Raw genomic sequence first — 23,926 nt, forward strand, 5'->3', positions numbered from 1 at the left:
TTAAAAGATTTGTCTTGGTATTTAAACACGCCTCTTTATTTCAGAAAGGGCCGGTCTATGCTAGAGGGAAAATTTGGGGTGATTTAATCCAAGCAAATGAGCTGTTTGTGCCATCTATTTTGACTCTAAAATTTGAAGAAGGCGATTTATATAATTTTGGTGATAATTTATAAATTGGTAAAATTTGAAGAAGGCTTGGTGGTGATTTACAAAATAAAATTCGTTTCTCGTGTTTCGCTCAGTCCTCTTTTTGTTTCCCTCCTCTATTCGGAAAACGAAAATGAGAATTTTACCGAAAATATGTGAAAGTATTTTTTGTCGAAAATTTTATTTATGCCTAAGCAAACGATGAAAAAATAGCTTTCGAGCCATAAACCTGTTTTCGAACTATTTTTACAATACACCAAACACACCCTAACTGAGTTTGAACATAATATTTAAACATTTTACAAACATAGATACTTTAAATGTAAACTTACGAAGAAAATAGTAATTTAATTATCTATATTTATTTATTTGAGAACAAATTGTTTATAAAATAATAAATTATATCAGTAAAATTTTACATTGTGACTAAAATTTTAAGGCTAAGAAGCATAATTATCCAGTAAAAAAAAAAAATTCTTTTCTTAAACACATAAAATAATTTAAAAATATCAACAGAACGCATCTCACTCCGAGGAAGGAATGTGCTGGCTTCGACCAAGCATCTTTCTCTCTTTCTTGAAAGAAGCCATCACTTCCTCTTTCAACATAAAAACCGATAAAACGTGTAAAATTTTTAAATTTTAAATTTTAATTTATTTTTTTAATTATTATAATTAAGTATCATAATTTAATTTAATTGAGTAAATATTAATATACTGTTAATATATAAGTGATGTGCCAGTGCTATGATTAATGATGTTATAATAATTACAATATCATATTAATCCCATATTGACAATAATTTAATATTTAATTAATAAAATTGAATTGCGGAGTTTAATTATAATAATTTATAAATTTCCAACTAAAAATTATAAAAGATAGAATATGAGAATTAAAATATCATGTATTTCATAATTTGAGAACCAAAGTTAGTATAATTTAGCCCCATGACGTTTATTTCGTAATTACATAAGATAATTTGTATAGCTGAATTCTCAAATTACTACCACCATAAAGTTTATAAGTAAATTAATCACATACAGTTCCTCAAAAATAAGTATCAAACTCAAAATCTAAATTATTAAACATAACATATACTTTTTATACTATTTTCAAAATTTATATATTAATTACTATAAAATTTGGATATTATTGTTTTATAATAAACTGGACAACGGGCTGGGGCTACTATACTTATATGAGTATACAGCTCTTTGTACTTATAAGTTTTCAGCCGTTCAGATGAAAAAATATACGGTTATGATGAAAGTGATTACGGTTAGGTTGATAGTGGGCCCCCTAGGGTTGAGTGGGTGGTTGATTGAATAGTATAATCTAACGGGTGAAAATGATTAAAGGGTAAATCTAACGGGCAAAAACTTATGAGTACAAGAGGCTCTATACTCATAAAAGTATAGTAGCCGGACTCCTGGACAACGCTCATTTTATGCCTTCAATTGTATCCAGGTATGTAGCTTAATTTATATTCTTTTAATAGTATGATATTTTAGGACGCGTTTATTTTAACAGAAATTCAGTATTGAACTCACGAGTTCGTGTAACCTGGTTTTACAACGTTTGGATGTAGCAATCAGCTCGAACTTCAGTAGGATCAGTGACCAGTCTCGTAATTCGCGTATACTGCAAACTCGCGACTTTCTTTTGAACAAGTGCAATATCGAATTTCACCGTGCCAGTGAAATTGGCCGATTTGGACGAAGTATAGTTCTGCGAAAACAAACACGCCCTCGCATAATGAAATGCAGCAAATTTTAATATTGTATAATAATTTTTTTATGTATAGAAATTTAAAATAATTTACAGTATATTTTGTTAGATTAAATTTTATTTTAATTTTAAAATACATGAAGGTGCTATTTATAGGGTTTATTTATTTATTTTATTCCTTCGTCCCACCGCCTTCGAGCTCCCAATCAGGTCTCTTCCCCGGCTGCCACTTTTATCCTCGAATCCCCATAAAATTTTCCGACATCTCTTTCGTCGTCGTCGTCGTCCTCCTCCTCGCGCTCCCCGTGACCTCGATCTCGGCTCCAATGGCGGACGAGCACGCGAAGCTTCCCCCGGAGGAGGCGGAGGCGGAGGTGGNATCCCACCTCTTCCTTCTCTCCTCCTCCCCCTCCTCCTCCTCCTCCTCCTCTCGAAGATCCCCAAACCCTAATCGAATTCCAGGAGCCCTCTCCGTCGCCCCCATCGCCTGATCCCCACCCCCCCGATGACGACGAGACCGCCTCTCGCGACGTGGGAGAGGAAGAGGACTCTTCCGTCGATTCCCCGCCCCGCGAAAACCCTAACCCTAATCCCGGCCCTAGCCCTACCCTCCAGCCTATACGGGTAGCGCCGCCGCCGCCGCCGCCGCCGCAGCAGCCATCGTCGTCTTCTTCAGCTCCGCCGGCGGCGGCGGAGGGTGCGGCGGCGCCGTCGCTCCTCCACCTGTCCTTCAACCAGGACTACGGGTGCTTCGCTGCGGGCACTGATGGCGGGTTCCGCATCTACAATTGCGACCCCTTCCGCGAGATCTTCCGCAGGGACTTCGACGGCGGGGGCATCGGCGCCGTCGAGATGCTCTTCCGGTGCAACATCCTCGCCCTCGTCGGCGGCGGCTCCCAGCCCTACTACTCCCCCAACAAGGTCATGATCTGGGACGACCACCAGAGCCGCTGCATCGGCGAGCTCTCCTTCCGCTCCGAGGTCCGCGCCGTGCGCCTCCGCCGCGACCGGATCATCGTCGTGCTCGATCACAAGATCTTCGTGTACAATTTCGCCGACCTCAAGCTCTTCCACCAGATCGAAACCGTGCCGAACCCGAAGGGCCTCTGCGTGGTGTCCCAGCAGCAGGGCTCGCTCGTCCTCGTCTGCCCCGGCGGCCAGAAGGGGCAGGTCCGGGTCGAGCACTACGGCGCCCGGCGGACCAAATTTATTATGGCCCACGATTCGAGGATTGCGTGCCTCGCCCTGTCGCAGGATGGCCGGCTGATCGCCACCGCGAGCACCAAGGGAACCCTCATCAGGATATTCAGCACCTCCGACGGAACTCTGCTCCAGGAGGTAAGAGATTCACTTCCTATCTTTTTCTGATTCTTTGCAGTTTACTACTTTAGTTGCTTTTTTCCTTTGTGTGGAGATGATCTTGGGGATTGAAATGGATTGGTGTGATAGTAAACTGTTCAGCGGATAAAGGTAAACAAATATAGTAATTAATTCTGAAGGCTTTCAATTTGTCACAAATGAAATTTTTTTTGCGGATTGATTGGTGTTTAAGCTTTATAGGGTAGAATTGCAATTTAACTGGTGGATAGCTTATCTGTTAAAACAGTAGATGATGTGAGAGGATACTTAACAAACTTAGTCTAGTTCTGAAATTCAAGCACTGTCTACTCTATATTGATGATTGAATATTGCCTGCTGTACGATTTTTCATGGATTGTAATCTTTTTCTGCTTGAGTTGGAACTGAAATAGAGAAACTTGATCAAATTTTATCATGTTGAACTAATTTGATCATGCTGGTACGTGGAATAGAATATAAATGTCGGAGGTACTAGTGGAACAGTGTCGAAAGCGTAATGGATATCATTAGCTGAACTGTCTAATCTTGTACCTTCTTCTTGTTCCTCTTCTGTTAAATTAGGCTGCTAAAGGCTCTAGTTTAGATCCATTAATACATTCTTTACTGCTTTAGCCCCTTCTAACTGTGTGGCTGTCGGTGGCAAGCATCTCACCACGTTTTAAATTTCTTCTTTCACTTTGCAGATATGTGGAATATTATAATAAGTAGACCAATAAGTAATTGAGTTTTAAAAAAAGACAATCATTGCTAAATATGTTATCTCCCTTGTATTTTTCTTCTTTTTCCTCTGATCTTTTACAAAATTGAAATCTGAAGCATGGTCAAATTTCTGCAGAAATGAATTTTTCTCTCTTACTGCTTAATCTTGCCTGTGTGTTATTATTTGCTTTTGGTGTTGTATCATTTGGGAGGACCAAACATCCTTTCCATCCTAGGCTGTAATTACATCCAATGGTTGGGTGTTGAAGAAGCTAAAGGATTATTAATTATTTTTATTTCAAGTCAAGAAGAGCAACTTTGCTGATAGGTCTGAACTTCTCAAACTATTTTATAAGATGAGTGCTCTTTTCACCTGAAGACTGAGAAATCTGGGGTTAGTTAATTTTCATTTCCAAGCTTCTAGATTTTTGATGGGTGCATTTTGATGTGATGAACTCATTCTTCTTCTGGTGAGAACAATTGTAGTCTTCAGAATGGTCAATATTCAGTGAATAAAAGCTAAGTACATTGAAGCCCGATCAATTTGGATCCATGGGTGGGACATCAATATTACCATAAGGAGACTAGTTCAAGTTTTACATTGAACTGATCTTTATCTTAGTTCTCAAACTTCATTTATCTTTGTGCCCTTCTGTTTTCTCAGTATCCAAGATTAAAGATTTCTGATGTAACTTGTCGACATAGGTTTACGGTCAAAATATTAACTTTGCAAGATTTTTATATGTCGCTCCTGTTTGTCTCTTGCAGAGAACTTTGTTCTATGTGCGAAGCCCTTCATAACAGCGCGAAGAGTTAATATATTGGAAAATATAACAAAATTCAGGATTTTATTTGGCTGGCTTATACTTAATTGTTTTGTCTAGACTGCTCAAAAAATAACACCATCAGACTTCTTAAGTTTCTATTGTACCATCTTAACAAATTTGTGCTGAAGCTATTTGTGTGTATTCTATAATTTACTCATGTTCATATTAGAAAGTTTGATTGGATTGTTATTTTTAACCTATGCATAGGTAAGGAGAGGGGCTGACAGAGCAGAGATATATAGCTTGGCTTTCTCTGCTAACATGCAGTGGTTGGCGGTCTCCAGTGACAAGGGAACAGTTCATGTATTCAACTTGAAGGTCAATTTGGGATTAACTGCAAACGATAGGCCTCGTCCTGCACCTGATCCAAACGTCCCACATGTTGGCTCATCTCTCTCTTTCATCAAAGGTAAATTTTCCTATTATTTGCAGCGTTTTAGCAACTGTACCACATGCTATTGAATTGCACAGAATTTTTTTTTTTTTGTGAAGGAAGTGCCAGATTAACTTTTATTGTTCAGGCTTTTAGGGCTTGTTTGGCCTGGCCGGAGGTTTTGTATAACTGTCACCTAGTTGAGCTTTTTGAGAAGCACTAATAAGTTTTCTGATAAAATGCTCTCGACAACCTCCTTGATTCTGGAGCCACATGCAGAAACTCAAGTGCTGCTTCCGCTTTTTGGATCCAGAAGCCTAATTTGGCTTCTTCCACACAAGCAAGAAGCTTTGGCTTTCCTTTTTGCCAAATTCCTTGCTTAGCTTCTTGACAAAAATTTGGCAGTCTGATCTTCCACTTGACAAAAATTCAACTGAGCAAGTGCTTCCTTGGTTCTCCTAATTTACAAAGATATGGAGTTATTTAAGTAGATAATTAAATTTGGATTACAAAGATATATACGGATCCTCTAATGGTTCAAATAAGTGATGAGTGTCTGAATATGACGCATAATCAATATTTTGCGTGTTAACATTAATCTAGCAATTCTAATGCTTATTTAAAGAGAATTTATTTCATCATTGTATTTTGTGGTCCACTTCCATTAATTACTGTCTTACTGATAGTTTTCAGTTGTGGAGTGCAATAAAAAGTGTGATCTTTATGTGTTCTTACCATCTGATAGATTTCAGTAGCTGAGTGCAATAAAACGTGAGGCCTTGGAGTGTTGTTACTGTAAAAGACTATGGTTAACTTTGACATATGATATTAATCACTGAAATGGCTTTCGTTTTTTAGGCGTCTTGCCCAAATATTTCCACTCAGAATGGTCAGTGGCTCAGTTCCGGTTGCATGAAGGTACACAGTATATTGTTGCATTTGGCCACCAGAAAAACACTGTTGTGATTGTTGGGATGGATGGCAGGTGCGTGTTGTTAGATTCTTCCATGTTCTCTTGAGTGACTTATTTGATTTGCAAAAGTACTTGTATGAGTTTTGAAAGTCTTGGATTTTCACAAGTTGGAATATTGTCAGAAACAAACACTTTCTAAGCTTTATCATAATCTTAAAACTGGGCTTTTCTTGATGGTTGTGGCTGATATATTTTGCGTACACAAACTTTGAAATTAAAATACTTGTCCATCAACCATCTCTACTTCTCTCACTGTCTTTGTCAAAAACATTTCACAGAGCAATCCCACTTATAGGATGGAACAGCCATTTTCAAAAATCAACTATGCTGAAAGATAGAGGAACGTGCATTAATTGTGAAATTATATGTTCTCCTTTTTTGTTCGTGAGGAAAAAACCATCCAGCTTGTTGGATGTGGCGTTTAGCTGACTCTTCCCGACCTTTGTTACCATAAAAGCCAACACGAAGTAAGCTAGACAAGAAAAGGGACGTCTCAGGATAATATGTTATTATCTAGTCTAAAATGATAATAAATATATGATTTTTAAACTTTGTAATTGCTTCCACGATATCTTCCGCTGGTTCTATCTCAGTTTACAATCTCATGCTTCAACCTTGTACTGAACTTGAATCGCGATATTTTGTACCTGCAGTTTCTATAGATGCCAATTCGATCCGGCGAATGGTGGAGAGATGACGCAGCTGGAATGCTACAATTTTCTAAAACCAGATGCAGCGATGTAGCAACTTGGAAACATATTAGTCTTTTGTTTTATTACTGTTAAATATTGTTGTTCAGCTCTCTGAATGAAGGAAAAACAAGAAAAAAGTGCCAATAATTTGTATATAGGCATCTACCGGGGTTTTGCAAAGTATGTATTCAACAACTCTGAATCACTGTTTACTGACATGATACTGCTGCTACTACTGCTGCATATGATTGATTGTTAGGCCTCCACTGAAAAAAAAAAGAAAAGAAAAAAAGGAGAAAATAATCTGTATTTATATCGAGGCTTTGTGAAATGTGAGTTTGATTCTAAGATTGCTCATGTGGATGCCAACTGATGGATGTATGCCTGCCTTCACTGATGGTTGTTGCGCCCATTCATGTGCCCCCGTGGGGAAAAGCGGCTATCTGCAGTCTTCCAATTTGTGATTGCTGCCCTCTATCCAAATCAGACTTGGACCATCGTTCCCCGTCCTTCTCGACCTCCTGCTCCTCCAAATGTGTCCGCCGAGCATCTCCCGGCGGTTGCGCGTTGCACAGCGTGGTTGGTTTTGGTTTTGGTTTGGAAGGTGACTCTGTAGGTTACATGTGCACACCTATTTCAACCGGCGATGTTGACGGGTCTGATTCCGAATGAGTTTTTAAATATTTGAACCCGACAATTGAACCCGGTTCAAATCCGACAGATTTTAAAAATTTATATTCAATCAAATCCAGATTCAAATCTGAATCCAAAAATTTAGATCTAAAATAATTATTTCTTTTACCATATTTTATGATATATTATATTAAATTCTAAATTTTTAAATATAATATCAAACCTATTTATATATATTTAGTGCAAATTCTAAATTTTTAAAGTAGTGATGTAAAATCTATTCTGATTGGTATTCAGATCGGTAAAAGACAAAATCTATATTGGAACGCGAATTCGGCAGAAACTTTTTTCTTTTGTATCCGCGTTTAAAATTATATTTATATTTATTTATTTAGTATCGGATCAATCAGGGTACCCATATCCATCGACATCCCGGGTCCTGTGGGTGGAGGTTACTCGTTAACGGGTCCGCTTCGCTCTTTGGTTTTCAGCACCCCCTAGCAAGCAAGCAAGCAAGCAAGCAAACCCTAATAACATCGCCTTCCCCTCGCCCCCCAACCCCAAAGCCCCGAATTATTTCCGATCTAAATAAAATCTTCTTGCAAGTCGAAGAAAGAAAGAAAGAAAGAGAAAAAAAGAAAAAAGTAAAAAAAAAAAAAGGAAAAGGAAGAAGAAAATGCGGCCGCTGGACGAGAAGGAGACGGCGCAGGTGTTCGGGAAGCTGTTCAAGTTCACGGGGCCGAACCTGAAGCTTCTGGTGGAGCGGCCGGACCCTTGCTCTCCCGACCCGTCGGCGCGGTGCTGCTTCCGGCTGCACAAGAACCGCGTGTACTACGCCGGCGAGTCGCTGGTCCGGCGCGCGACGAGCGTGGCCCGGCCCCGGCTGGCGTCGCTGGGCACCCCGTCTCCAAGTCCATGCTCGCCCGCGTCACCGAGAACACCAGCGCCGGCGACGGCGTCGTCGTCCTCTCCATCTCCGACCTCCCCCTCGGCTTCGGCGTCGCCCTCCCCTCCCCTCCCCAGTAAGCAAAATTTATTTATTAACAACTAATCTCGTTAACAATGAAATGCCTACCGACACTCGAACTCGAACTCAGGATCACCTGCTCTGACTCTGACTCTGATGATGCTCTGATACTGACACGAAGGAAATCAATATAAATGATCGCGCTAATTGTTGAATACTGCAGAACAATCCACACCCTCATGTTTTGACTTTAAGACTTTTTGATAGACCCGAGAGGGGGATTTGAATTAAACATAAGGAAATTAGATGAGACTAGGAGCGCGGTTGGATTATTCGAATTCAAACAACCGGTCGTTCTTCGGAAAGTTTGAGCACCGGAAAATGGTGTTTTTATATTTTTATACTCGACGGATTTGATTCTTGATTCTTGTTTTGCATGGGTTGTTTCCTGAGGTAGATAGTAAGGGCTTGTTTGGTTCGTCTGTTTTAGACTCTGGAATCGGAATGAGATTCACTGATTCCTATATGACTCGTATTCCGATTCTCGTTCCACTCCGGAAAAGGGAATGATCGAATTATTTGTGGTCCGATTCGATTTTGAATCCTGAATTATTCTATTCTAAGTAACTCACAAACACCTAACCCCTCCCTTCATCGCTCTTCTCTCTCAACCAAATCATCTCTCAAAATTCTAGGCATTCGTTCCGAGTTTTCATTCCAATAACGAATCAAATATTTTTAGGTAATTCATCATTCTATTTTCCATTCCGATGCAATCCAATTTCATTTCTCGTTCCTATTCAGATCATGAACCAAACATGCTCTAGGAGTAATTTAAGTACCATGAGCGCTACACACATTGTATTTCCTTTTCTTTTCATTAAGGACCAATATGGGGGCATCGCTTATAGATACTTGTAGTGAAGATATAGTGGAGTTGATTCACGAAAAGGAATAATTAGTCGGCGTTTGCATCATCGTTCTATTGAATTCGCTGTTTTTAAGCTTTCCAGTTCATCACTCCAGATTTCTCCCAACTTTGCAGACTGTTGCTGAGGATTGTCTTGCTTTTGAACGCCGAATGCAGAAATTTGTAGTAAATTATGAATGCCGTAGCCTCTCTAGGTATCCGGAGGGCATCTTATAAAAGTGTTTGAGATTGCTTTTGCGTGCAGTAGATGTGGCACATGGTAGCGATATTTTGCGGCTTAACTTATTCTTCGGTCTTTGCCTTTTGAATTCGTATTGTGTAGTCTTTTTTCTAATTTCTCACTCTGACACAACATTTATTTGGAGACGATGATGGAATAGTTTAGTTGGTGTTGCTTCTTGGTGGGTCGAATGAAAACTTGAATGTCTGTAGCCTCGAACAAGATTCAAATGTGGAAAAACTTTATCGTTCCCTCTGTAAAGTCGGATGCACTTGCTCTTTACTACTGCAGCCTAAAATTTGACTTGTATTTATTTTGTCGCTTTTGTTGTTTCCTTTAATATGGAGGTTGACTTCTGTAAGGGTTTAATTAATGTTTAGATTGTCCTTTTGATTTATTTGAGTCAACCTTGAAGTTCAAAATGGGGTTCAGCTTTATACTTATATTGTTCTAGAATAGTTTTTCTAGCATTTTCTTCTAAAATATTTATTTGTTTCAAAGGCATAGAGAAAATAAATTTAAAATTAGTAGTGCAAAAGGGATTAATCATACATGAAGCCAACATTTATATGTTCTTATAATGGATCATTCGGGTTAAAGTTGCTTCAGATAACCAGCCTTGTTCATGCTGGGTACCACTCATTCACATAAAGAATGAGTAGGGGGAGGAAGCTTAAATGGTTTTACTAAGCGCTGCGATGAGTAAGGAGAGAAAAATGAGGTGAAAATAGGAAAAGGATAGTATAAATCTAACAGAGTAATGTGTAAGAAAACACAAGAAATGAATAAGTATTCATGCAATCCAACAGGTCCTAAACAAGTCAATCAAAATTTTTTCCCCTCTCTATTTCTCCGTTGTTTCTTTTTGAGTTACTTAAACAACCATTCGAACCTGGATGGCGAGATTCTCAATCTTTTGCTTTCATGCTTGCAGATATCACCAGGAAAGGAAGAGAAGTTTCGGTTACGCTGCTCTCGTGGCTTTGCGTGAGGCAATCTTGTTGCTACAAGAAGTTAATTATGTTTCAATGCTGCGAGTATCGTTCTTCGAGTTTTCGTTTTAGCCTTCTTGCACCGAAAGTTAAATGTTCTATTAGCTCATATTTTCAGCTTTTAGGTTCCTATAAGAACTGTGATGTTGTCCGCGGAACCGTGGATTTTTGTGTACTACTATATAAAAAACACAGAATTATGTAAGACAATTCATTTGGGTAATTCTCTGCTATAGCTGCTTAAAGTTGTTTACCAGCCAATTTTTGCAAGTGAAGGCTTTTTGAGGTCTGATATTCCTGGTCCTGTGTCTGTCTTGTTTTTTGGGGCTTCTTTTGTATTTATTCCCCACAAATTTTTTTTTTGAACAAATAGTCATAACAAATTTATATTTGCATAAATAGTCTCTTATGATGAGAGCATTCAGGTGGCGTTTTTAAGTTGAACAAGGTAATTCAATCATCGTGTTTAATCACTATCTTTCTTTTTGTATATCTTATTGTCCCTAAGTTAAAAAATAGCGACTAGAGTGTGGATATGAATACGGTGATTTAATTATCGTGTTCAATTTAAAAATACCAATGTGGTGCTTGCGTGGCAGGTAGAAGGTCATATATGCAAATATAAGTTTGGTAGGGCTATTTATAAAATAAAGATTTTTGAGGGAGCTAAATGTATTTTTTTTTTTCCTTTTTGTGTTTCACTTTGCTTGTTGAAGATTTTTTTGGTTTTACTTGCATGTTGTAGGATTAAGAAAAAATTCACTCACCTTTCTAATTTTCCATAAAACGATTCACCAGTTGTTGAAGATTTTTTTTGTGTTTCACTTTACCGTATTTCTAATTTTGCACAAAAACGAAGACGGTGAACAATTCACCACCTTTCTAATTTTTCATAAAAGCGGAGACGGTGAATGATTAATCGTCTTTCTAATTTTCCACAAAAATAGAGATGGTGAATGATTTATCACCTTCCTAATTTCTCAAAAAAACAGAGACGGTGAACGATTCATCGACAGTAAAGCTTATCGTCTTTTATTTATTTACTATTTTTTTTTTTATATCCTATATATTATTCTAACAATCATATAAAAATTTCAACAAGTTGCATGATCTTAACAATTTGAAAATCATAATACTCTATACATATAATCTTAACAATCACGGTAAAGTTTCACCGTCTTTTACTTATTTACTATTTTTTTTATATCTCATATATTATTCTAACAATCACATAAAAATTTCAACAAATTATATATAATTTTAGCAACTTGAAAATTATAATAATCTAAAAATTTTAATAACCCAATTTATAAATATCATTTAGAAAAAAAAAATGCGCATCCGGGGAATCGAACCCCGGTCAGTACCGTGGGAGGGTACTATGATACCACTACACCAGATGCGCGTTGACTGAAAAAATTTAATGTTTTTTGATCTTATACGATATATAATCATATCTTAAGGTCAAGAACATCTTTTTAATGGCAAAAGATTACACCTCGATATATTTTATATTTTTACCTAAAAATCTGCTGTCTTAAGAGGTTATAGATTCTATATATTTTGTGGTTGTTTAAAATGAGTATTGAGCTCCCGAGCTTCTTAGTTTATATAAAATAGTATAAATTAATGGGTGTAATAGGAGAAATGGTCTTATTTTAGAGAAATACTTTAGGTCATCTATAAGGTTGACTTTTAAATTTTTGATGTAACAGTAAAATTTGTGTAATACTTGTAATGACTCGACCCGCTAGCAACAATAACTTGTTGGGTCTAAATCACCGGCGCAAATGCTTAAGCCGTTGGGTCCAAATTACCGGCGCAAAATGCTTAAGCCCAGTTATTATTATTAGCGTGTAGGTTTCAGAAGCAGTATTCCATTCCATCCGATGTGGGACTATTGAGGACGTTACAAACTCCCCCTGTTTAGACCCTGACGTTCTCGTCGGGTCCAAATCAAACAGATCAGGAGAGGTGGCTTCCACCAAACCAGTTGGTGTATTCTAGAGGTGGCTCCCATCAAACCCCCATATAACACTTAGCTCTCACACTTTCGGCTGATATTCGGCTTTGATATTAAATGTAACGACCCGACCCGCTAGCAACAATAACTCGTTGGGCTCAAATCACCGACCAAAAATATTTAAGCCCAGTTATTATTACTAGCGTGTAGATCTTATATAAACTGATCGGAATCAGTATCTCATGCGATGTGGGACTATCGGAGGTGTTACAATACACATCAGATTTGGAATTCCACATCAGAATTGTTAACACAAACGGTATACAAGAATAGCATTTTGGATTGTCCTTAGCGACATTTATTTTAAGATGATAAGTTATGTCGTTTAATTTTAATCATAAACGCAAATGGCCTTCTTCTATAAGCGCAGGGCAGTCATAGGTATAATACGAAAAATGCTTAACTTTTTCAGAACATTACCTATTATATAGTTTATTTGTTGACAAATTTATATTATATTTTTTGAATACATGCATGAATAAATTAAAGGCTTTCACTTTTATGTAATGTAACACATCAACCATATTGAGTAAATATTTGATAAGAACTGTTTCCATTTTCCAACATGATAGTATTTCATCTATATATCATTCACCAGGTGAGGAGGACAAATCTCAAATATCATATTACCAACGAATGAAACTACACAATGTTGGGTTTCGCACTTTCTCATTTTAATATCCTATAGTTTAAAGTGTATCACTTTCGAACCCTGTGATTTTATTTTTCTTTCTTTATTTTTCTCTCCACTAATTTTTTTCATTAAATCAGTCACAAAGTTAAAACTAAAAGAATAGTAAAGTAAAAATTCGATAAACTATAGGTGGGGTATCTAAAGTTTTTTGTATATTATTTAACGAAAAGTTAACGGAGGGGTTGATGAAAATAAAAAAATAGAACCATAGATGCTAAATTGATACACTTTAAACCACTCGGTATTAAAATAAGAAAGTGCGAAACTGCAGTGGTGGCATTTGAAGTTTACCCAATAAAAAAAACTAAAGGACTCGAAGACTAAAATGTAGATTGTGGACCAATATGTAGGCGACTGATAGTGTGAGGACCAAACGTGAAATTTACCCATTTACTTCAATTATGTGTTGACCGGGTATTGATAACGTACTTGTGAACATGGATCACCAAACTCAACAACCCCTTCGCTTCATTCGAAAGCACCTATATATATATATACCCACCACGCTCTCCGATCCCTCTCCCTCACCCCTCTCTCTCTCTCTCTCTCTCTCTCTCTCTCTCCTCTTCCCCTTCCTCTCCTACCTCCTCCTCCGAGCTTAATCGAAGCTCTAATGGCGGATACCACCCCATCTCCTCCTCCTCCTCCTGCGTCGGCGACCTTCGATCCGCCGCCCTTCACCCCGGTAATCTCCGTCAACCCTATCTCCGATCCACTCAGATTCATCTTCGATTTCCGGGAGAGACTTAGTTGAATCGAATTTTGGTTCGGATTTTGGATCTAATTGCCCTGATGTCGCTTGTGGTCTGAGAAGAAGGTGCATTTTGAGCAGATGGGAGAACGGATCGCGGTGAGATGCGCGCATTCCTTGCGTTTTAGGGTTTTTGATTGATGCGTTTGATGGTGGATTCGTAGGTTAATCGTTTCGAATGTGAATTTGTTTTGATATGTTATCAGCAATTAACTGAATCGCAAACAGAGTTGTTGGCGAGGATTCAAGGGATGAAACAGGTAGAGATAATGGTGCATGTTTCACACTCTTTATAATGTCTACATAGGTAAAAATGCATTGGGACCCCTCAATTATAGCCCATTCTTATATCGACCGCTTAACCTTACTTTGTTTTAATTAAATTTGAGTTATACTAATCAGTTAAAATTGAGAATTTTGTTATGTTTAACAGCAATTTCACTAAATTTAACGACTCTAGCACCTCTCCAACTAATGATACTACAGATTTCGTCTACAATTAGTGGCTAATTACTTAAACAAAATCGGTAATATACTTGACTCGAATAACTCTGTTAAATTATATAAAACAACCGCTATTCTTCAGATATTGAAGTTATCAGGAGACGGTATTTTTAATATTTATAATTTTGGTATGCTCGAGACGTGAGTTTGAATTAAATAGGGAGAAAATTAAATAACATTAGGAGTCTGATAGGACTCGAACTCAGAGCCTTTTATTTTGATACCATATTAAATTATATAAAACAACAGTTATTCTCTAGAAACTTGAGGTTTTAAAGAACAATATTTTTAATATTTAAAATTTAAATTCAACAAACTCAATTCAAAAAAGTATAAGTCGAGGCGAGTGTCTTAGAATGGCATCAGGTTGAGGGGTCTCAACATGTTTTAACCTGATGTATATATTATCATGCTAGGTTGATTATAATTTGGTGATTATTATTCTGCAGGAGGTGCAAAAATGGAGGTCAACTCTGGACACACAAGTCAAGGCGTATAAAGTTGTAAGTCTCTCTTCTTGGGCCTTTATTGGGGTTTTTTTTTTATTACTTAACATGACATACAAAGAGGTAAGTTTCTCTTTTTGGCTTTTATTGGGAGCTTATTTGTTAATTAACTTCAAAAATGTATTATTAATCAAATCAAAGTAGTAGAAGTTTGATGGATCCATCAAATTTTTTTCGCCACATTATCACCAGCCTCTTCTTTTCTTTCCGTTGTAGACGCAAGATGATTCAATATGTTTGGGCGAAATTAAGTAAACAGTGATATGGTCAATTTTTAAATGAATCATTTTTTAAATCAACATGGTCAATGGTCATAAGATTTTCATGTGCTGTTGTTACTTGTTACTCCTGTATCAATTTATTAGTGGTCAACTGAAACGTTTGGAACGGAGTGGTTGGTGTTCAACTGGCCATGCTTTGTGCAGCATGAAATGTTTACTTCGTAGCTTGTGGAAAGCTCAATTTGACGGGCTCTCTCACTCTCTCTCTCTCTCTCTCTCTCTCTCTCTCTCTCTGAATAATTTCCTAAATGAAACCAATTTAATAAAATGCCGTTCATTTGTGTGTACAAATGTTATTTTTCTTTTCTTTTTTCTTGTTTTGCTACTACTGGTTGATGACAGGGTAAGTTCTTTGGTGAGCATTGGCATGTCTCTATCAACTGATGCTTTATTTTCTTTTGGAATGTATATGCACTGCATGGTTCCTGTACAAGTAAAATATTAGCCCTTAACAACCTTATGCTAATTTCGTATGTTTGTGGTATTTTAATTAACTCTTTCCGAATTAGTAAATTTAGTGAAATTGGTGGTTGGTGCCGGTATAACCTCAGAGCATTTGTTGTTGGTGGTTGGTGTCATCATAACTTGAGGGCATTTGTAGTTGCAGCAAACCTTTCAAAAGCAGCATATAAAAATTAAGTGTTTCTCTAAAAACTGGGGTGATAAAGAAAACTTCTATTATACTACTGCAACATGTTGTTCACAAATATACATTTTTCTCAATTTTTTTTCTTTTTAAACTTTGTTGCATGCAGGATATTTTAGAGCTCAAGAAAGAACTCAATAGTGAATTGAACCAATTGAGAATTGTAAGTCTGAGGATCTTTTATCATCCCTTTTTTTGGCCTATGTTCTTATTTATTGTGTAATATTTCTTTGACACCAGGAATTCAAGGAACTAAACACCAATCTTCAAGTGCAACAAAACAGTCTGACGAGCGGTCGCAGGAATTTGGTAGTTAGCATTATCTTCTTTCTCAGTACTTAGATGCTTTAACATGAGAAATGTTTTCTTCCTAGGCTAACAAGAAATACAACAAATAGTTTTAGAATTGGCAAATTTGCTGGTCACTAAAAGCTTTTGTTTAGTCCACCATGCAAAGGAGAATATCAGATTTGAAGCTGTCAGCAGCAGTTCATACAATACTGTATTTGTGATGTAAATGCAAATATAGGGTTGTGATAAAGAGAACTTCATGAGAACGTAAATTAAAAAGCCATGTGAATATCTGTGGAAGCACAGCCTAGAGGAAAGAACAGCTTTAAATATTCATTTTGTTTCCATTAAGATATCCTGCAGCCGAAGTAACTAAACATTACTTGTGCTAAAACATGCAATGGGTCTTCTTATTTGCCATCCTGAAGATACTCCACCCACAAGAAGTCCATCTTCTTATGGATTCCTCGTCACCTCTGTCTCTGATTTTCAATGAAAGATTTGCATTCACTTGATAGATCAAGGATGATCCTCAACGTGCCCAAGAATTTGCGAATCCAATAGTGAAGGGAAGCATGCATAAAGCAGCAGCAGCAGCAGAAGAAGCTTCATCGTCAGACACCGAAAATCAAGCATAAATACAATTATCGCCTCTTCTCAAGGTAACAGCAGTATGCTGTATTTACACTATGGAAAATACTATATTGCGAAGTTTATACCATAGCATTGGATTAAATATAGTTGATTAATCTCATCTCCTGGTGTTTTTGTCTGCATAAAAGTTGCTGTAGCCTGCCTCTGCTACATCAACTATGCATAAAATAGTCCTGAAATTCGTTATTTGATTGAGAGCAAAAATATGGTGGGTTGATTGATTGTCATTGTGTGTGTGTTTTTTTTCAAATGCTATTATACCAGTTTTATTGTCCAAAGGCTTATGAAAGGCTGTTATTAGACAAACAGCATGTTTAGTGCTTGTTGCAAGCTGTACTGATCCATTTTCAAAAGCTCATGGATTGTAGCTGAATATAATGTGCCAGAACAAGGTACAAGTACTGTACAAACACAAAATTTCTCAAATGTAAAGTGACCTTTTGAAGCTTGTAAACCTTTCCATTACAAAATTTAGCATTTATGCTCCACTTCAACTCCATGCATGTGATAGTCTCCTGTGCAGCTAGCAGTCTCTTCCTCTACCATAGTGGATGTGACAGCAACTTTTGTCCGCACAAGTCATAATATTTGCTTCAACCTAAATGCATATTTCCATGATAATAGAGCTTGTAAGCTTATGTTGTTGATCAGGTAAATCTTTTATTGACATTTCAGTGACTCCACCTTTCTCATATATTCAACATATTAAGAAGCAAGATTTAGTGCAACGATCATCATCAATATATATATATCTCATGCATCTATGCACCTCATAACATTCTTTTGTCCTTTCTATTCTTATTAGCCATTTATTGCATATCATTATTACCAAAACATTATGCATCGCCATTTTCTGGACGCATAAAAAAGTTTCATGCAAGGCATTTTTAAATCACCTGCGATCAAAGATCAAAGAATGAAAAGCATCAAAATGTTTCTAAACTTAGCAAAAGAGGATTACAAACAAAGCAAGTCGTTATATTTTCTAAACTAAAAACAATATGTTATGGAAAATAATAATGACAAAGGAAGATAAATGTCTTATAATTCTGTGGATGTGTAACTCGAATAAGAACAAAAGCACTGATAATAGGAATGTGTGTCCTATGCAGGGGATAGAATGTGTGTATGTCAAGGTAATCCTCAACTAAAGTATATGTTGTCGCTTTGAAGTATCCCAACTACAACTACAAACATTTACATGACATATACATAATGAAATGAATTCACGCAACAACAGTTCAAGTGCTGCTCAAAAGTCAAATGTCATGTTTGAGAATATTATTCTTAAAACTTTGTACTTCCTATTTTGCACTTTGGTATAAAATTTCCCTGCCATGTTACGAATAATCAGAGCAAATAAAAAAAAATCCATTAAGTATGCGGTGCCTCAAGAAATTTCCTTGCTAAATTTCTTGCACTTAGTTCACGAGCTTATTGGCCGAGGACGTACAGGATCTCCGATTCAAAAAAATTCTATAAATACCTTTTGGTCCGAATGAAGTTGCTCGAAGCAATGCTAGATATCTCAACTCTCCAAGTGATATTAAGCCTCATTGTGAGACAACCAGTTTCATTCTGATCAGCCAAGTTTCCTCATGCCATCAAGAGACCGGCAGCAAATTTAACTCATTCAAATGTATGTTAGTTCAAAAGAGCAAATCCGTCGGCCCTTTCAGTCTCCACTGATTACAATAGTTTCCCGGCATACGTCACAAAGTTGCTCTTCTCAATGTAAAAGCCTCACTCCCTTTCGCGCTATGAAGGCTTCCTACAAGAGCAGAATAAACAGAATCATCTGGCGTTAACTCTGCCGCCAACATCTCATCATACAACGCAAACGCCTCGTCCGACCTCCCTTCTTTCGACAGCCCAGAGATCAATGCTGTGTAAGTAACAACGTTCGCTGCGATGCCCCCTTGCTTCATTTCCTCAAACAACTTAACCGCAACATCAACCTTTCCATTAATACAGTGCCCGTGCACCAGCGAAGTATAAGTGTAAATATCCGCCACTAGCCCTTTCTTATCCATCTCTTTCTTAAGCCTCTCGGCCTCCCGAATGCTCCCCTTCTTGCTATACGCATCAATCATCACATTGTACGTAACGACGCTAGGCTTATGTCCTTCATTCGCCATTTCTCTAAACGCTCTCCTCGCCTCCACCATGTCTCCTTCCTTGCAATGAATCCCAATCAATGTCGTGTAGCTAACATAATTCGGAGAAACCCCTCTTTCGATCATAACATGTAAAAGCTTCTTGGCTTCGTCGATTCTATTAGCCTTGCAAAGCCCGCACGCCAGTGTGTTGTAGGTGTAGACGTCGAGCTCGATTCCGGTCTTCTCCATGATGGCCTTCAATTCGAGAGCTTTATCAACCATCCCTTTCCTGCAGTAACCGTCGATCATCGTGTTCAGTATAATCTGATTAAAATTTATTCCTTTCGCTTGCATCTCACTCGTCAACATCTCCGCGGCCTCCATCTGCCCCATCTTGCAAAACCCGTTGATCAGAGCCCCGTAAGTTCTATCATTTGGCTCGATGCCTCTCTCAACACACTCGTCGAAAAGCGCAGACGCCCTCCTCACATTTCCGGCCCGGCAATTTGCATTGATTATCGCAGTGTACAAATACACATCCCCGCTCAATCTCTTCCTGTTCATCTCCTCAAAGATCTCCTCGGCTTTGTTGATCTCTCCGGAGGACGAATACGCATTGATAAGAATCGTGTAAGTCCCGACATTCGGAGCCAAGCCACTCTTATCGAGCAGACGCAATACCTCAACCACCATCTCAAAGTTCCGGCTCTTCGCATAAGCTTCGAGCAACGAGTTATACGACAAGACATTGGGCTCCTTCCCTCTCCGGCGCATTTCGTCGAGCACCTCTCGGGCGATCCCCGGCTCCCCATTTTTGCACAAGCCGTCGATCACGACAGCGATCGAGTACGGCGTGACGTCGACGACGCCGTCCAATTCGACCATCCTACGTATGAAACCCACCGCCGAGTCCATCCGACCGGCGCGTCGCAAGGCCGTGAGGTACACGCTACACGACCGGCCCTCGACGCGCCCGAACCTCTCGCGCATTTCGTCGAACACCTCGAGGGCCCGCTCCACCGCGCCCGCGTCGGCGTAGACCCGGAACGCCATGTCGAAGGCCACCGCGGGAGCGACCCCGGCGCCCTCGCAGGAGCGCTGGATCAAGGGGGCGACGAGGGGGAACGGGTGGGCTAGGGCTTCGGATTCGGCGAGGGTTTTGAGGAGGGATTTGGCCGCGGCGAAGCGGCGGCGCTTGATGAGGTCGCAGAACCTGGCGAGGCGCGATTGGAGGAGCGGGGGATCGGGGGAGTCGGAGAGGGAGGCGAAGGGTTTGGTGGGAGATGGGAACGGGGTATTAGGGTTTCGGGGGGGTCGGGGGGTTCCTGGGAGGAGGAGAAGGGGATTCTTGGGATTTGGCAAATGTTTTCTCAGCATGTTGTTGCTGTTCTTCAGAATCTATGACCACATCTGGAGATCTTGTGGGTCGATCCCAACCATAGTTAGTTAATTCGGATTCGGCAAAAATTCGGTACGGGTATAATTCGAATAAAATTCGTCTTTTAATTTTTAAATTCGTTAAAAAATACGACTAAAAAACGGATTCGGTAATTATTCGGATACGTGATTTATACGGGTATTATACGTTCACCAAATAAAAATTCGGGATCAAAAATTCGGCTATATATTAAATATATAATAATTAATATACTATATATATTATTATTATAATTTTTATATATAAATTAAATATATTCATATATTAATAATAAACATATATTAATAATATATAAGATTTATATATTTAAAAATATTAATAAATAATTACAAATTTATAAATAAAATATCATATAAATATTTCTATATAAAAATAAAAATAAAATAAATAATATATAATAAATGAATATATATATATATACTAATATTAATATATATATATTATATATATTATATATATATATATATATATATAAAAGAGAGGGAGGTCCACAGGTCCACTGTGGACCTCCCCTCATGCGGTCCACGAGGTGGAAATGGCCTCGTGGACCGCGTACACCATCCATGCCTTATGAGCCCCGATTTTTTTCCTGTTCATCTTCTTTTTTTCTGCAGAGGCGAGACGGGATTCGCAGCGTTGCTCTCGGCACCGGCGAGGGCGGCGGAGGACGACGACGACGTGAGCGGCGACGAGACAGGATCCGCAGCCGTGGCCCTTGCTCCCGGCGCCGGCGAGGGCGGCGGAGGACGACGCCGACGCGAGCGGCGACGACGCGACGCTCGGCCGATCGCCGATTTTTTGGGCGATTTATTCGCGAATCGCGAATAATTCGCGAATAATTATTTTTGAGAAAAAAATCGCGTTTTTTTTCTAATTTTTTAAAAAAATACGGGACGCCCCGTTTAATTCGTAATTTTAAAAGTACGCGAATTATTCGCGTATTAATCGCGAATTAACTAACAGAGGTCCCAACTTTGTTGAGGTGTTTTTATTGAGATAATTTAATGAGCGGTATGATTCATCTTATATGCGAATCTTAAAGATCTGTATCAACTTAGAAAATTTTCTTCTGAATTTTACCTCATTCAACTTTATTTTATTTTATTTTATTTTATTTTTATGCTTCCTTCCTGCATGTGGATGGAGAGCATAATAATGATATTTGTACACTCACAAGTAGGGGTGTCAGCGAGCCGAACACGCCCAACCTAGGGTGGGCTCACGTTCGGCTCATTTAATCTGATTCGTTAAAATATCGAGCCGAAAAATTCAGCTCATGTTCGGTTCGCTAATAATAAGTCAGACACGAGCTTGCTAACGGACAACAAGTTAAAAAGATTAGATTAAACAAGCCGAACACGAGCTGGCCAACGAATTATAAGTAAAAAGTATTAGATTAGATATATATAAAAAATAAATTTATAAAATCTTATCTATTAGACTTGGAATCTAATAGTTGAAACTTTATATATAAATCAGTCTTTTTATAATTGAGTTCGACTTTATATTTTAATTTTGTTAAAAATCAAATAATAAAAATATATATTTATATATAATTATATAAATATAAAATATATGTATTCGAACTGTTATTGAGCCGAACACGAGCGAGCTAACCCCAGCTCATGTTCAGCTCATTTATGAAATGAGCTGAAAATTAATTGTTATAATAGATCATTTTCTTTCGATTTCTTTCTCTTTTTTAATCCGAATAAGAGAATATATATATATATATAGAGTAGAGCTAGAATACTTGTAAAAGTATCACCCAAGTGATACTTGTGTGTTTTTAGCCCTTGGATGGAGAGATGTGAGGTTGAGATGATGGTGGTAGGTGGTGGTAGATGAAATAGTGTTTGATCTAAAGGCTATTAGTAATTAAAAAGTAGATCCAATGGTTAAAAACACACAAGTATCACTTGGGTGATACTTGTAAATATTCTAGCCCTACTCTATATATATATATATATATATATATATATATATATATATATATATATATTTTGGCTCATTTAAATATTAAATAGAAGTTCTACATAAAAGATTATGGTGGCGGATGATGGATTGCTAGAAGCCTTGCATCCAAATTATTTAGCTAAGAACTAGCCAAAAAAGTACTTGAAAATAATTGTTTTGCGTTTTATTTTTATTTTTAAGTAACTTGCTTTTACTCATTCCCTGAGTATGAGGTACCCAAAAACTTATTTCTGTATAAAAAAGTTATTTCTACATTGTGTAAATTTTACAACTTTCTATTCAAGAGTGTAGAAATATTTTTGGATTTTTAATATTAAAAGAAGGATTTATAAAACCAGTAAAAGTTATTGATCTTCGCACACAACAAAAACGGTCTATAGCGACACTTTTAAATGTAGGTACATGTCAAAAAAGTGCTGCTAGCTAAAATTACCGACACTTTTAAAAAGTGTTGCTATATGTGGGGTCGCTAGGTATATAGTGACAGTTAAAGAGTGTCGCTATAACCTAAAAGAGTGCTGCTAATTTACCAACAACTTATTTAAGCATTTAGCAACCGCCGAAACTCTATCTCGTTGGTTGCGGTGGCGGAGGAGGACAACAGGAATGACTCTTCGTCTAGAATTTCAGTGGATTGAGTGAAGAGAGAAGAAAATATGGTAATTGATTTTTCTTTTTTTTTTTTTCTTTTCTGTTTGTAATCGGGCCAAATGGACTGGGTGTGGTGGGTTGAGTAGAGTAATCTTTTATTTTTGGTTGGATTAGGCTTTATTTTTAGGCATTAGTAGATGTTTCTTTAAGTTTTAGCATAAATGGGACACTTACTCAAAAGTGTCCCAAACATGTGTCCCTATAACCTAATTCTGTTGTAGTGTTGTATGCACAAAATGTAAGATTTACATACTTTTTTTTGTATATATTATCATATCGTTGGCATTAATTATTAATTTCAAAAGTTCGAACTCTTTTTTTTTTTTTTTTTTGAGAGAGAGAGAGATAGATAGCACGCTACCCGCTTCGTTTTTTTCATTTAGAAACAAACTTAGCTGGAAATGTGAATCTCAACTAGGATTCGAGCTTAGGACATCGGATTCGAACGGTTAAAAATATGCAATCAATTTACTTAAAGCGTACAGACACAGCATCTATGAATCTCGATTGTGACTCTGCTTTACCAGCCTTACACCATTTTGAACATGACTTGCCCTAATTCTGCTTATCGCTATAGAGCAGGATGCTGGCCTTTTAAGTCTACGCATAGGTAGCATTGCTCTATATAACTTTACCTTTACTCATGTTTCTTTTTTTCTTTTTTTTTTAATGGCTGGCTTTGCAAAGATCCACAATCTCTCCAGATCATTAGATAGGTGGCATGCCATCACTCAGAATATTAGCATCACAAGTCAAAACAATACCAACCCACCATTAGTTCTACTAGGAAATCATGAACTTAAAAGTGGCAAAGGAGAAAAATAGTGAGTGCATGATATGAATAGGATCATCACATTCAGTAGTGGA

General features: G+C 37.8%; 4 protein-coding genes and 1 non-coding gene across 10 annotated transcripts; 3 read left to right on the plus strand and 2 right to left on the minus strand.

The window, feature by feature from the left end:
• Nucleotides 1,598–7,158, plus strand: LOC109723787 (autophagy-related protein 18a). The gene is made up of 5 exons (XM_020252273.1): nt 1,598–1,617; nt 2,226–3,216; nt 4,971–5,172; nt 5,995–6,121; nt 6,763–7,158. The coding sequence occupies exons 1-5, from the start codon at nt 1,598–1,600 to the stop codon at nt 6,851–6,853; spliced, it is 1,431 nt and encodes a 476-aa protein (XP_020107862.1). The 3' UTR covers nt 6,854–7,158.
• LOC109723640 (60S ribosome subunit biogenesis protein NIP7 homolog) lies at nt 7,854–10,814 on the plus strand. Its single transcript, XM_020252071.1, is given in 2 exon segments — nt 7,854–8,330; nt 8,333–10,814. Coding segments are annotated over 2 exon segments (348 nt in total). The 5' UTR covers nt 7,854–8,110; the 3' UTR covers nt 8,461–10,814.
• TRNAG-CCC lies at nt 11,879–11,949 on the minus strand. Its single transcript has one exon. It is a non-coding gene; the product is annotated as a tRNA-Gly (tRNA).
• On the plus strand, nt 13,710–21,456 carry LOC109724082. 6 transcript variants are annotated; one of them, XM_020252739.1, is made up of 7 exons: nt 13,727–13,946; nt 14,177–14,272; nt 14,966–15,019; nt 16,059–16,112; nt 16,190–16,258; nt 16,759–16,902; nt 21,046–21,456. In XM_020252739.1, exons 1-6 carry the CDS (start codon nt 13,875–13,877, stop codon nt 16,876–16,878), a joined length of 465 nt encoding a protein of 154 aa, XP_020108328.1. In that variant the 5' UTR covers nt 13,727–13,874; the 3' UTR covers nt 16,879–16,902; nt 21,046–21,456. The 6 variants fall into 6 exon arrangements, with proteins under 6 accessions (XP_020108331.1, XP_020108328.1, XP_020108327.1 ...); XM_020252741.1 differs by lacking the exon at nt 21,046–21,456 and adding an exon at nt 14,094–14,111 and having other exon boundaries at nt 13,733–13,946; nt 14,219–14,272; nt 16,759–17,342; XM_020252740.1 differs by lacking the exon at nt 21,046–21,456 and adding an exon at nt 14,076–14,111 and having other exon boundaries at nt 13,743–13,946; nt 14,219–14,272; nt 16,759–17,342.
• LOC109724081 (pentatricopeptide repeat-containing protein At2g32630-like) lies at nt 17,239–20,500 on the minus strand. The gene is made up of 2 exons (XM_020252737.1): nt 18,381–20,500; nt 17,239–17,492 (listed from the first exon to the last, which is right to left on the minus strand). Exon 1 carries the CDS (start codon nt 20,368–20,370, stop codon nt 18,607–18,609), a length of 1,764 nt encoding a protein of 587 aa, XP_020108326.1. The 5' UTR covers nt 20,371–20,500; the 3' UTR covers nt 17,239–17,492; nt 18,381–18,606.

The sequence above is a fragment of the Ananas comosus genome, linkage group 18 (genome assembly GCF_001540865.1).
Source record: "Ananas comosus cultivar F153 linkage group 18, ASM154086v1, whole genome shotgun sequence".
Taxonomy (NCBI): domain Eukaryota; kingdom Viridiplantae; phylum Streptophyta; class Magnoliopsida; order Poales; family Bromeliaceae; genus Ananas; species Ananas comosus.